The sequence below is a fragment of the Echinops telfairi genome, unplaced genomic scaffold (genome assembly GCF_000313985.2).
Source record: "Echinops telfairi isolate 266 unplaced genomic scaffold, ASM31398v2 ScPeMD7_5592;HRSCAF=6446, whole genome shotgun sequence".
Taxonomy (NCBI): domain Eukaryota; kingdom Metazoa; phylum Chordata; class Mammalia; order Afrosoricida; family Tenrecidae; genus Echinops; species Echinops telfairi.
In genome coordinates this window covers 10,259,885-10,272,855 of record NW_022109491.1, presented here as the reverse complement: position 1 = coordinate 10,272,855, position 12,971 = coordinate 10,259,885, and the positions used below count along the sequence as shown (strand labels likewise).

At 51.9% G+C, this 12,971-nt stretch overlaps 1 protein-coding gene across 2 annotated transcripts in view; it reads right to left on the bottom strand.

Moving 5' to 3' along the window:
• SLC13A3 (solute carrier family 13 member 3) overlaps positions 1 to 12,971 on the bottom strand; it is an 83,664-nt gene that overhangs the window by 36,339 nt on the left and 34,354 nt on the right. For both annotated transcript variants that reach the window (XM_045295139.1, XM_045295138.1), the window contains exons 2-3: positions 11,409 to 11,674; positions 10,334 to 10,497 (exon numbers count right to left, since the gene is read on the bottom strand). In XM_045295139.1, coding sequence (XP_045151074.1) covers positions 10,334 to 10,497; positions 11,409 to 11,644 — 400 coding nt within the window. In that variant the 5' untranslated portion in view covers positions 11,645 to 11,674. The remainder of the gene's footprint in view (positions 1 to 10,333; positions 10,498 to 11,408; positions 11,675 to 12,971) is intronic.

Below are 12,971 nucleotides of genomic sequence, written 5' to 3'. Positions count from 1 at the left end.
TCCATGTAGAAAAAGAATCATTGGAAACGGATTGTGGTAGAAATTGCACAATTCTACTTGGCGTGATTGAGATATGGAACGCTATGCTTTATGTATTAAATCCCAACTAATCATCATCATAAAAAGAATGAAGAAAGTGTTCTCGAATTGATCGTGGTGATGATTGTATCCCTCTTCTTCTTCTTTGATTTTAAATTGACACACTTTTAGTTTATACCCCAAAGTTGACTTTTTTTCTGCCAAGTCGTCTCAATATCTGAAGAATACAGAGATATCTTTAATTTTTTTCACTTAATGTTGCAACACACGCATGCTGAGGATGGATGTACATCCGCATAGAACTGTCCTCTCTCCTTTACAGTCAAGAGGCTGGTGAATGCCGAAGAAGTCTCGCAATCACCACCTGGAACACCAGGTGTCGGAATGCAATCGTGTATTACCACCGCTTCTTCTTTCCCACTCCAAAGCATCTCCAGCATGTTGCTGGAGGACAGACTCCCACAGGGAGACCGTGGTGCCCAAGGCCAGTTCAACTTTCCGTCAACCAGGTTTGTTATGGGTCGGCTCCCAAATGTAAAACTTTGACCTTGTTCAGTGACACCTTGGGGGCCGGGCCAGGGTCCACAGTCAGAAGAAGGGGTGAAGTAAAGCAGGTGGCACCATCTTGCCCTGTACATCTCCTCTCGTTATGACTGAACGCTTGATCTGGATGGTTGATGGATTATATGCCGATCAAACTGCAGAAAGAAATGATCTTGACCCAAAAGTCAATGGCGTGAGGTTGAGAAGCCCTGGTTGCAATCGTTGCCGTCATCTCTCTGCAGCTCTGTTCTCTAATTTGTGAGAAGCCAATAACCGTCCTCCCAGGGTGGTGGCGGGATCCAGGAATTCATCCACTTCCAGCCCACCCCAATGCCAGACTTACAGCAACCCTAGAGAACAGAGCGGGAACTACTCCTTTGGGTTTCCCAGGCTACCAGTCGCCATGGAAGCAGCCGGCCTCATCTTTCTGCTACAGAGTGGCTGGTAGGTTTGAACTACCAAACTGCTGAAACTACAGGACCACCACCAGGCCCACTGAAAGCGCTGCATGGGTAGGTGGGCATTAGTGGGATTTAGTAAACATGGGTCACTCTTGAAGAAGTCCCTGACGTGACAGCCACAGCCACTTTTGTGCTTCTGTGAGCCCTAAGCCACCTCACAGAACAGCAGCCTCAGAGCAGCAGCCTGCCCTTATCCCAAGGGGTGAGACAAGACCGCCCACAGTCTGGTCTGCACCCAGCAGGTTGACAAGGTGACTGTGCTCCCAGCAGAATCCCGAGCCGCCCTGTTCTGGCTTAGTGACTGCGGCTTCTCCCAACCTCAGAGCTGCCTGGCCTTTGGAACGGCTCCCTGAGCTGTGGGTGTTCCTTGACGTAATTCAGCATCATGTGGGTTCCTGGGAGTCCCTGCTGGATGTGGGGAGACTCTGAAAGAACTCCAGCCAGGAAGATAGTTGTTCACTTATCCGGGATTTTCCCTACAGAGAAACCAGGTCGCTCTCCGGACAGTTCGACCCCATCTTCTAGGGCCTGAGAGTCAACAGGGACTCCATGACACATAACTGCAGCTCAGCCACTGCGTTAGGAGGAAGGGTCTTGGGGTAGTTACATAATCTGGTGCCTGTCAATCAGGTCGCTGCTTGATGACCTCATTTGGAGGCGCTGAGGAGATAAATAGCTCCCTGGAGGTGGGACACATGCACTCCACTCTTTGCTTGGTATTCCTGTTAACAAGACACATGGAGCTACACTGGAGCCGGAGGAGCCACGTGGAGACCCACACCGGCGCTGAGACACTACCCCCACCATTGGATCCACAAGACTTTCCACCCACTGGCCTGTGATCATGCATCCGGCGTCATTGCATGTGTTTTGTGAGTCTGAAGAGGAATTTACAGACTGGTATCAGACATATGGGCTAATAGCAGACTTATGGGCTTGACCTGGACTGGACTGGGATGTTCTCTCTATATTCAAGTGCTCTTATATATAAAGCTTTTTCATATACTCATATGAGTGTCTATGAATTTGTTTCTCTAGTCTACCCAGACTCACACAGGTATGGACCCCAGACTCAGCTCTGATCCGACTCAGCTCCTGCAGCTTGAGAAGACTCCCCTCTGGGCTTCCTTGCCCTGTGGGTACCACGAGGGAGCAGAATTCCATGGATGTGTTGTTGAGATGGGTCCTGCTGCCCATGTGGCCGCAAGGTCAAGTCAGCTCACCCTGGGTCATGGGCAGGGGGGTCATAGGACGCCTGAGACGGACACAGACAAGCACATGCAAAGCACAAGGTTGGAGCCAAGGGCACTCAAGCGGCAAGTGAAGGGCAGTTAATAGCACACCGGTAGGGAAGGGGACAAAGTCAGCCCCCAGGGAGAAACAAGCAGGAAGAACTCTGCCCGAGTGACACCCCAACATTAGCCCCCACCCATCACTCTGCCCACTTCCCACCCTGGGGTCATCCACAGGCCTCCTTGGCACCCGGGCAAGGGGTGTGGCCCTTGGCTGCACTTTAGCATGGGGTCGGGCAGGGGTGGGGGGTTAGTGGCTCCAGACGAGAGCATGGGCTTCAGTATTGTTTCAAAGTTCCCCAGGTGAGTCTACGGCATGTTCAAGGTCAAGAGCAATTGGTCTGAAATGACAGAGGAGGGCACAGAGGCTGCCTCCCCGCCTGCGCATGTGCCTCTGCAGCCCCCAGCAGGCTCTCCCTCTCATGAATGGACCTCAACACTGCCAGCACCTCAGGGTGACTTCTCACTGCTGGGGCCCGAGGCCACCGTTTCTACCCACAGCATGCCTGTGCACGAGGGTGAGTCAAAAAGTACTGCTACACCATCAGAGTCCTCTTCAGTCAGCAACAATATCCACATGTGCACTTATTGCTTCTCGACATCTCCTGCATCCAGGCCAGGATTTCCCAAAGTGGGTGACACTGAGCCCCCTCCCCAGGGCACTGGGATGATCCAAGGGGGCTGTTCAAAAACCAATCCTTATACTTCATCCTAGACTATGGACTAGGGTGTAAATGTTTATCATGGCCAGGGGGGCACTGAGTCTCTCTCTCTCTCTCTTTTTTCTTGAAAAGGGGGCTAAGGCCAAATAAATTTGGGGACCTATGATCCAGGCCTATCCACTTCTGAAGGCACCGTTTCCCTCTCTCTAGCCCATCGCTGAAGCATCCTGCTTTCTTCCATTTATACCACAGCAAAACAGCAGGAGCAGCATCCTCAGGGGATTCAAATCATGTTCTGTGGAAATGTGCTTCCAGTTTGGGGAACTGAGGCCGGCACATTGGCATGATGGGGCAAAAAGAGCCCTCAGCACAACGTTCCTGGTGTTTTCCTCACCAAATCCATTTCCAGCATTCTCAAAGCTTCTTCATCGTTAGCCCCCCACGGTCATCTTGGATCCCAAGCACCCTCATCAATAGCACTCCTTTGGAATCTCCAAAAATGCATGGTAACCATCCGAGCTGACCTCTCGGCCTCGAAGCTGATGGCTCACAGAGCCCCGTGGAAGCCACTGTCTGGATTGGCCCTTGCTCTCGGGGTCGTATTGGTAAACCCAAGACTCCTCTTCGGTGGTGTTTCATTCCATAAAATCATCTTCATTGCCTTTGATTTTGCTAAAAGATTGATGGAAAGGTCAGCTATTCGAGCTCGTGCTTTGCACACATGCACTTGGCCCCCGTGGAGCTGAGGGCTTGCTGAGGTCAAGATCTGAGAATGCTCAGAACGGAAAATGCTCAACCGAGTGAGATCCCACCGTCGGCAGCTGTCTCCCCAGTCCCCGTCTTCTTCCCGCGGTGTCTGAACTTCCGCCGCTCCCACTATCAGACTGAGGGTCTCGCCCGCTCTCGGCTCATCTTTGAGTTCTTCCTGGCCTTCTTCGAATGTTTGAGCCTCCTAAAAACTGCTGTGTTATGCGAGCCAGCTTGCTTTTAGCAAGCTTGCTAAAAAGTTTCAGTGATTTCGGATGATGTCCACTTGAGGTTGTTAAAAATCTGATATGAGCCCTGACCTCAGAAATGGCCTTTTCCCCCATGGCACCAAGAATATCCATCTTTTGAAGGCATGGGTCAACTTGACAGTTCCTAACAACAACTAAGAAGACTAAGACCAGGGAGCAAGAAAACTTGCCTGCAGCCATCCACTGATTAGAGATATGCAAATTTTCTTTTGCAGAAACCCATGCATGTAAGTATTCCAACCCTAGTAGCAATACTTTTTGGCTTACCTTCATACAACAGCTGGGAGCCCTGGTGGTGTAGTGGTTTTGCGTTGGGCTGCGATGTGCATGGTCAGCAGTTTGAAACCACCTGCCGCTCTGTGGGAGAAAGACTGGGCTTTCTACCCCCATCAACAGCTGCAGTCTCAGAAACCACAGAGGGTGGCTGTGCGTCGGCGTTGACTTGGTGGCAGGGAGTTTGGTTGGGGGGTTCCTACAGCAGCACTGCCTCGTCCTGTGCCATCCTCACCACCATGGCGATGTTTGAGCCCATGACCACAGCCACTGGGCCAATCCCTCTCACCGACGGCTCCCTTGTTCTCATTGCCCCTCTGCTTTGTCAAGAACGATGTCCTTCCCCAGGGACTGGTCCTCAAAGTACACGAGGCAAAGTCCCACCCTCCTCGCTTCTAGGGAGCATCTGGACGTACTTCTTCTTTGTTTTTTTCTCCTGGCATTCCATGGTCTTTTCGATATTCGTCACCAACACCATACGTCTAAGCATCGATCCTTCGTTGGCCTTTCCTGATGCCCAGCTTCCACCTGAATATGAAGTGGTTGAAAGTACTTTGGCTTGAGTCTGGTGCACCTTAGCCCACAAAGTGGCATCTTTGCCCCTCAGCATTGTAAAGAGGTCTCGCCTGGCAGATCTGCCCAGTGCAGCCTGTCGTTCCAGTTCTTGACTGCCGCTTCCACGAGTGTCACTGGCGGATCCAAGTTAAATGAAATTCTTGACATCTTTGGTCTTTTCTGTTTGTCATGAGATGGTGTATGGGTGAGGATTTCGTCTTGATGGAGAGGTGGGACCCGTCCTGGAGGCTGTGGCTCTGGTCTTCACCAGTGGGTGCTTGGTGTCCCAGAGCCTCACAGGGACTTGGCAAGCTGGAAACAGACGAGTGGCAGCAATTCCCTTTGAGGACTCTGAATAGTCATTCCCATTAGGATATGAGATGACGACGACGGAGACAGAAGTTTCCGTTGTTTCTTTACACAAATTACAAAACCAGCGGCCGACTCCAGAGGACCCCATGAGTCTCTGAGCCAAACTACGATCCAGAGAGATTTCAGCGGCATCCACGGGCCTTCCTGCCCAGCCGCCTCTGGGTGGACTTGAACCACCAGCTCTCCAATGAGCAGTCAAGCCCACTCTCTATTTGTACCACCTGGGGACTCTATGCAAATTAGTCACGTGCCCTTCTTTTCTTTCTTAGGCTAAGCATCATTTTTCTTAAAATGATGATGATGATGATAAAAGGAATGAAGGGAAAGTTGGGGAGGGAGGGAGGAAATAGCAAAACCAAGATGCTGAGTCCTTGTAAGCATCTGCCCAGGGCCCACCCTGTACTTGACCTCTGGAGTGTCCCAAGGGAGCATGTGGACACAGGCCAGGGGGACAAAGTCTCCAAAGGTTTGTCTGGATCCAGAAATAGCTGGTTGCCCAGGACCTCGGGGCTTATGCAAGGCCTTACTCAAATAATAACCTGCCCCCTGACTTCGAATCAGCTTGCAGAGCCCGGCAGCTGTGGGCCATCGATAGATCGATCCCAATGCACAGAAGCCCTGCAGGACGGAGCAGAATTGCCCCATCGGGCGGGTTTCCTGGACTGTCGCTACTGAAGGAGATCTCTAGGTCTTTGCTCCTGCAGAGCCGCTGGTGGGTTTGAACCACTGACCCTGTGGTTGGCAGCCCGCCACTGTAATGCCTGTTATGCAACCATGGGGCACCTGGGGAACCAGAGACCCGGAAAGGAGGGTCAAAGGTGGGGTACAGGTGACCCTGTGGTTAAGGGCAGAGTCAGGCTTATCCCTGGGGCCCTGGGATCCTCAGCCCTGAACATCGTGCCCAATCCCAAAGGCACCCGAGGGCCCACCTGCACTCAGAAGTCTGCCCGGGAGCTGACAACTCTATCTGTTGGGGTTGGGTACCACGGAGTCCATTCTGACTCACAGCAAACCCATGTGATGGAGTGGGTGTGGCAATGGCCTAAGCGGTGATCTTTCTGGAAGCGGAAGGCCAGTTCTTCCTCTAGAGGACCAGCCTTTCAGCGAGCAGCAAACTCTCAACCTCTGCATGGCTGGGGCTCGGTAGTCTACTCACCCTCAGGTCCCAGGCTCGCAAGCTAGCCAGGTTTGCATCTATTTCACTTAACACTTAGAAAAATCAAGAAGGTAAGCCTCCTCACCTCCATTTAGCAGGGGAGGGAACTGAGGCCTAAAACAGGTAAGCGGTGGCCCATTCATTCCTGTGTTTATTCATTCCACACATCTACTGAACATCTGCATGGGTCGGTGCCCCAAGGGGATAAGATTGCTCCCGTGGAGACTATTCTCAGAAGTGAAGATCCCTAGCGGGTCCTCCAGGTGTCCCTCATGGGCCTTAAGCCCCCAAGCAGCTTCCTTCCTTGCCCTGGATGGCCCCATGAACAGAGCCTCCACTCCATGCCCCGCACCCCCGCCCTCATTTTCAACCCCCTGGACAGAGCACGCAAAGGAGGTGAAAGGGAACATGTCTCTCTTTCCTGTAATGAGCCTTGTTCTAGGTCTGAAGGGCTGATCATTAACCAAGTCTTGCCCTCTGATCCCACCGCCTGCAAAAGTGGATGTCTGCCTCCCTCCCAGGGCCTCCTACCCCCTGGCTCCCTGCAGCCAAGGGGGCAAAGACTGGGCTTGGCTTTGAAACTCACACTGTGACCTTAAGCATGAAAGACATTTCTCCTTTCTGTTTCTCAGCACTTTCATTTTTGACACCCACGCACCCACACCCAAATGGGGTAGGGAAGCGATTGGACTACTCTTTGGGGTCAAAAAATCTTGTGAGAGAGAGAGAGAGACAGAATAAGGGAAGCTAAGAGGACAGACTCTGAAGTCAGCCAGCCAGGGTACGAAATCCCAGAGCTTGAGGACATAATGGATGCCACCAGAGTTTACATGAAATTGGCAAATGTTTTATTACACAAGAAAATTGCAGAACCCATTTTCAAACTGTATGACCTTGGGGCGTCTTTACGCTTTTTTCTTCTCCCTCCTCAATTTCCACTCCTCTAAAATGAGACCAAAGGAGCCCTGGTGTCACCGTGGGCTAATGGGCTGCCAACCACAAGGTCAGCTGTTCGAACCCATCAGCCGCTCCTCGGGAGAAAGATGAGGCGTTTGCTCCCAGCCTCAGAAATCCCAAAAGGCAGTTCTACTCTGTCCTATAAAGTTGAAATAGTCAAAATCGACTTGATGACAGTGAGTTTTTTTGAAATGAGGCCAAGGGGCCCAGTGGCATTGTGAGTTAAGTATTGGACTGCTAATCACGAGGTCAGCAGTTCAAACTCACGTCACTCCTTCAGAGAAAGGGGAAGCCCTCTGCTCCCTAAGGAACCACAGTCTCAGAAACCCACAGGGGCAGCTCTCCCCTGTGCTGTAGGCTCACTGTGTGTCGAAGTTGGTTAGAGGAGGTCAGATGGCAGGTTCTTCCTTGTTTGAAGAGGTGCTCAGTTAGCATGACTGTGGCAATCACATAATCTGTCAACGTGAGGGAGGTGGAGTCTAGACTGTCAATCAGGTCACAGCTTATGACCACATTTGGAGGGGTGACAGAGATAAGTAGCTCTCTGGAAGCCAGATACACTCACTCCCTGAGGGGCATTCCTGATGACAAGCCTGATATAGATACACTGATGCTGCCAGAGCCCTGGTGCTGGAGGATCCACGTGGAGACCCACGCCAGCACTGAGATGCTTCCACTGCCACTAGATCCACAAGACTTTCCACCTACTGGTCTGTGATCTTCCTGCAATGCATTCAGCATGGTTGAGGGCGTCTAAAGAGGGATTCATGGACTAGTATTGACATATGGGCTAATATTGGACTTATGGACTTGATCTGGACTGGCTGGGGTGTTTTCCAATATACAATTACTTCTTGATCTAAAGCTCTCTCTCACACGTATATGAGTGTCCCTCACTTTGTCTCTAGCCCAGCCTAACACAGAGGACTATGTGGCAATCTGCTCCCATAAAGATCCAAACCCTGCAGCCACTCCTTGAGAGAGAGGTGAAGCCCCTCTGCTCCATATGAAACTCCCCAGGGGCCATGCTAGCCTGTCCCAGAGGGTCACTCTGAATTGGAATCTACTCAGCGGCCATGAGTCTTTATGCTAAAGTTAAACGAAAGCTTCATTTCCATGTGCACGAGCTGCAAGTTTTATTGGACCTTAGATCACCATGCTTGCTGACGGGCGCTGTCTAGCTGCCGAGTGGACCCATCTCGATTTGGGATTGATAAACATTTAAACTATTTTTTTTTCAAGTTTCAGATGTTTATTATTCAGTGTAAACCCCAATGACACACCATGATTCTGTGCATTTAAGGGATAACAATAACCTGGTTATTGTGTGGAAACTTCTGGAAGACCTTCGTGCTAAGCAGCTTTATGGGGAAACATTGCACTGAGCGGTCAAGGCCCTCTTCCTTCGGTTTGCTCTAATCCACATTCACAGCGAAGAACTTAGATGGTTCATTGGGACCAAGTTTATCCCATGGTTCTGGGTAGTTCTTTCTGTCCCAACTGACAACTGGATTAAACAACGCCCGACACATGACCGACAGTGCTGTCCAGTGCCTCTGGCTCCAAGCACCACGGAGAGAGGGGTCAGACTCAGGAGCCTCTTGGCCTGAGCGAGGGTCAGGTGCAGCATGTTGGTGGCTCTGACCGCAGGTCCGGGAGGAGAAAACAAACTTGGCAGGCCCACGAGCTAGGGCTCCCTGTACGGTGTTTTGGTGGGAGCTCAAAGTCCTATTTAAACATTTTAAATGTTTCCAAAACGTCCTTCAGAAGGTGGGCCCAGCCCACACTCGCTGTCGTCGGGCACACACGTTCCCACGGCCTCAGGACCACCAGAGAGAGTACTGATTAGCTTTCCTCCTTTGGGCCGGTTGGAAGGATGTCACCGCACTGCTGTTCTATCTCGCAGGTATCTGGGTGTTAGTGATGCTGTGACTCTCTTAAAATTCTTGGAACCAAGATTTAAGGGTTTTATCCACTTCATAGGGCTATTTTGAGTGTTAAGGGAGAAAGTGTATTTCAAGTACTAAATTCATCTCTTAGCACATGGTAAGGAGCCCGGATGGCATGGTGGGGCTGCTGAGCAGCAAGATCAGTGGTTCAAACCCCCCAGTCATACCCAGGGAAAATAAAGAGACTGTGTGCTCCCATTAAAGATGTACAGTCTCACAAACCCTAATGGGCCTGATGGCGGGTGGTCGGGGTACAGGTCTGCTCTATCCTGTAGGGTCACTATCAGTTAAGAGCTTAGGCTATACTAAGCACTCAGTCAAGGTGTGATTTTTTAAAAGCAAGACACTAGGTTGACTGACTTGATCCTCAGTTATGATTATCATTAAAACATTTGGCTGATGGCTTCCCCGAGCCACGGGATCTTCGAGCATGAGACCAGGAGAGCTGGAGAGGTCCTAGCTACCTTGCCAAGTGTTTTGCTCCAGACACAGCAGCTGGATCCTGATAGGAAGGCAGGGAGAACGTGGGACAGACTTCACATTCCTAAAACAAAACAAAAATCCCTGGGCTGGCTGGACCCAATGAGGCTGGAGGAACCCCTGACAGTCTGGTTCTCTGAGAGCCTCCAACCCTGAACCCCCATCCAGCCCCTGGAGTCAGCTTGAAACAAGAAGGCAGTAGGCGATGCCCCCCTTCAGAAAGCCTATCTGGAGGAGATAGGGGAGACGCAAACACTCGGGACCACAGATGAGGTCATTAGGAGTAGTGAGCCTAAAGTCACGGTGGAGGGACAACGGGGTGGCCACGGTGAGCGGGTGGACACGAGTGAGGCTGTAGCGGAGTCACTGAACCATCTGGGTAGACAGCGCTGCATGGGAGTCTCTTCGGATGTGCATAATTACACGAATCATAAAGTGACAAGCCCAAGCCAAACCAAACAGCACTCGGCGCACAGTAGGTGCACTCAGTCTGTGCGTGTTTTCATTTCCCTGCTACCAACCTCCACACAGGTCAAGTTGGCCCCACCCCCAGCCCCAGGCCCTTTCCACAGCCTCACCTGCGTTCTCTTCACCCTCCCTGACCAGTCCTTTCCCGGCCTCCCTCTGGCCAAAGAGACTCTTGAGGATGGCGCTGGCGATGGGCAGCATCATGGCGGTGGAGGCGGTGTTGCTCAGCCACATGGACAGGAAGGAAGTGGTCAGCATCATGCCCAGGATGAGTCTGCAACAGAGCGGGTTAGAGACAGGCGGGAACCTGGCCGCCCAGGCGCTTACCCCTGGGAAGGCAGCCCACTGGTCTCGTCCTGCTGCGCCCGATTTCAGCACTCTGCTGTTTCAGGCCCTGTTTGTTCTGAGGCCCTGAGAGGGCGTGTTGGGCAGAGCTGGAGGCTGCATTCACTTACCAGGCATATCTTCTAGGGGAGGGACCATGGCTCAGTGTGTGCGATTAAACAGACCACGGACACACAAGGTTGTGTGTCTGGTTCCAGCCACGCTGTGCGCCTGATACTTCCCTCCTTTGTCCCCTTATCCTGATTCGCTTCCATTTCAGACTAAAGCTGCCTTCCCTTGGCATCTCTCCCCAAACAGCCTTCCTTCCCTCCCTCGGCTTCCCCACCAGGCATGCCCTGCAGATGGCATAGAGCTTCTCACCAGCACCCAAAGGGGCCCAAACTCTCCTGTCTCACAAATGGGCCTCCTGTAATTCATCATGTCCTCTTTAACTGGTGGTGTCGTGTTTATGGGCTTGGGCTGCTAACTGCAAGGCCAGCTGTTTGAAGCCACCAGAGGTGCCAAGGGAGAAAGACGGGCTTGCTACTCCCGGGAACAGGGACCGTCTCGGACACGCACGGGGGGCAGTTCGACCCTGGGGTCTAGGGTCGCTGTGAGTCAGGATCCATTAGCCAGCAGTGTGTCGTTTGGGGGTTACTGTATATGGACCCACCCTCAGCCTTTCTCTGCTGATTTGGATTTCCTCAAGGGCCCTGGGAGTGCAGTGGCTCAAGGTCAGGGGTTTGAAACAAAAGGTCAACTGCTCCCAGGGAGAAAGCTGCGGCAACCCCCTCCCATAAAGACGGCAGCTTTGGAAACCTACGGGGGTTCGCCCTCCCTGCTGTAGGGCCGTGCTGTTACCTGGCCGGCTGGATCCCCACAAACATGAGGACCTTAAGGGCGATCCTGCGGTGCAGATTCCACTCCTCGATGGCACTGGCCATGATCAGCCCGCTGAGGAAGAGGAAGTTGGTGTCCATGAAGTACTGGGAGCAGACCTTGTCGGAGGGCAGGATGCCCATGAAAGGGAAGAAGATGATGGGCAGCAGGGCCGTCACGGAGAGGGGCAGGGCCTCCACGCACCAGTATACCACCATGAGCAGGATGACAAACAGACAGCGGCCTTCCTGCAGGGGGAGAGGCGCCCAGACCAGTCAGCGTGGGGGAGGAGTCCTGGGGGTGGGGGAGGGTGTCAAGGCTGGCTCCTCAGGGAGCCCGTGGAGTGCGGATGTGCCCACATGGCTTTGACCCTGGGCAGGCGGTCTCACCTTTCCGAGTCTTATTTTGCTTAGCTGTAACATGGAGAGACGACTGCTCCTCACCTCACAGGGCTGTCTGGAGATGATCAGAAATAACCCCCATCCTGAGAAGCAGACGTTGAGTGGGGCGTGGGAAGCACAGGTTGCCCCCGACTTACAAGAGGGTTCCATTCCGGTCAGTTCTGATGGAAGGGATCAGTTCTGACATAAGTCGGATAGCACCGTTTTCACAAATAACATGCCCATGTAAATAACACGCACATGCATACAACTCACACCACACACATAAGAAACCAAACACTGGTGGGGGTGGAGCAGGAAGCTGCACAGTTTGAAAACCTGCGTTTCTGACGTCCTTCACTGACCCATAGCACTACGGGGGACAACACGGGAGACATGGTGCGGGAATTGTGCCCGATCTGACCCCACCACACTGGGGCGAAACAATAAATGCGTGCAACAGAGCAGCAAGGGGAGCAAAGCAATGAAGTCCCCGGAGAATACCAAAAATAGACTTTGGGGCCAGGGCGTGGCACCCCATCAGACTGGACTAGAAAACACGTCTAAAGGTCAACAAACAGACCTGGAACTATTTACAGGCTGTTTTTTTGGTCATTGGTTTTTGTTGTTTTTTTGTTTTGCTTTGTCTTGCTTTTCTGCTTATTATTGTCTCTGCATGTCTATTTGATCAGTAGTTCTCAACCTGTGGGTCGTGACCCCTTTGGGGGCCAAACAACCCTTTCACAGGGGTCTCTAGATTCATAACAGTAGCAAAATTACAGTTATGAACTAGCAATGAAAATAATTTTATGGTTGGGGGCTCACCACAACATGAGGAACTGTATTAAAGGGTCGAGGCATTAGGAAAGTTGAGAACCACTGATCTAGATAATATAGGCAGGATAAATAATCCAGAGGAGAAAACAACAGGACTGACAGTTCTGGGGTGACATGGGAGGGGGGGAGGGGGGTGTTAACAAACCCAGGGACAAGGGAACAACAAGTGATCTATAACTGATGGTGAGAAGGGCGTAGGATGCCTGGTGGGGCTTAATCAAGGACAATGTAACTGAGAGGAATTTCTGAAACCTAAATGAAGGCTGAGCAAGATAGTGGGAAAAGAGGAAAGTAAAAGGAAATAGAGGAAAGAACTAGGAGGCAAAGG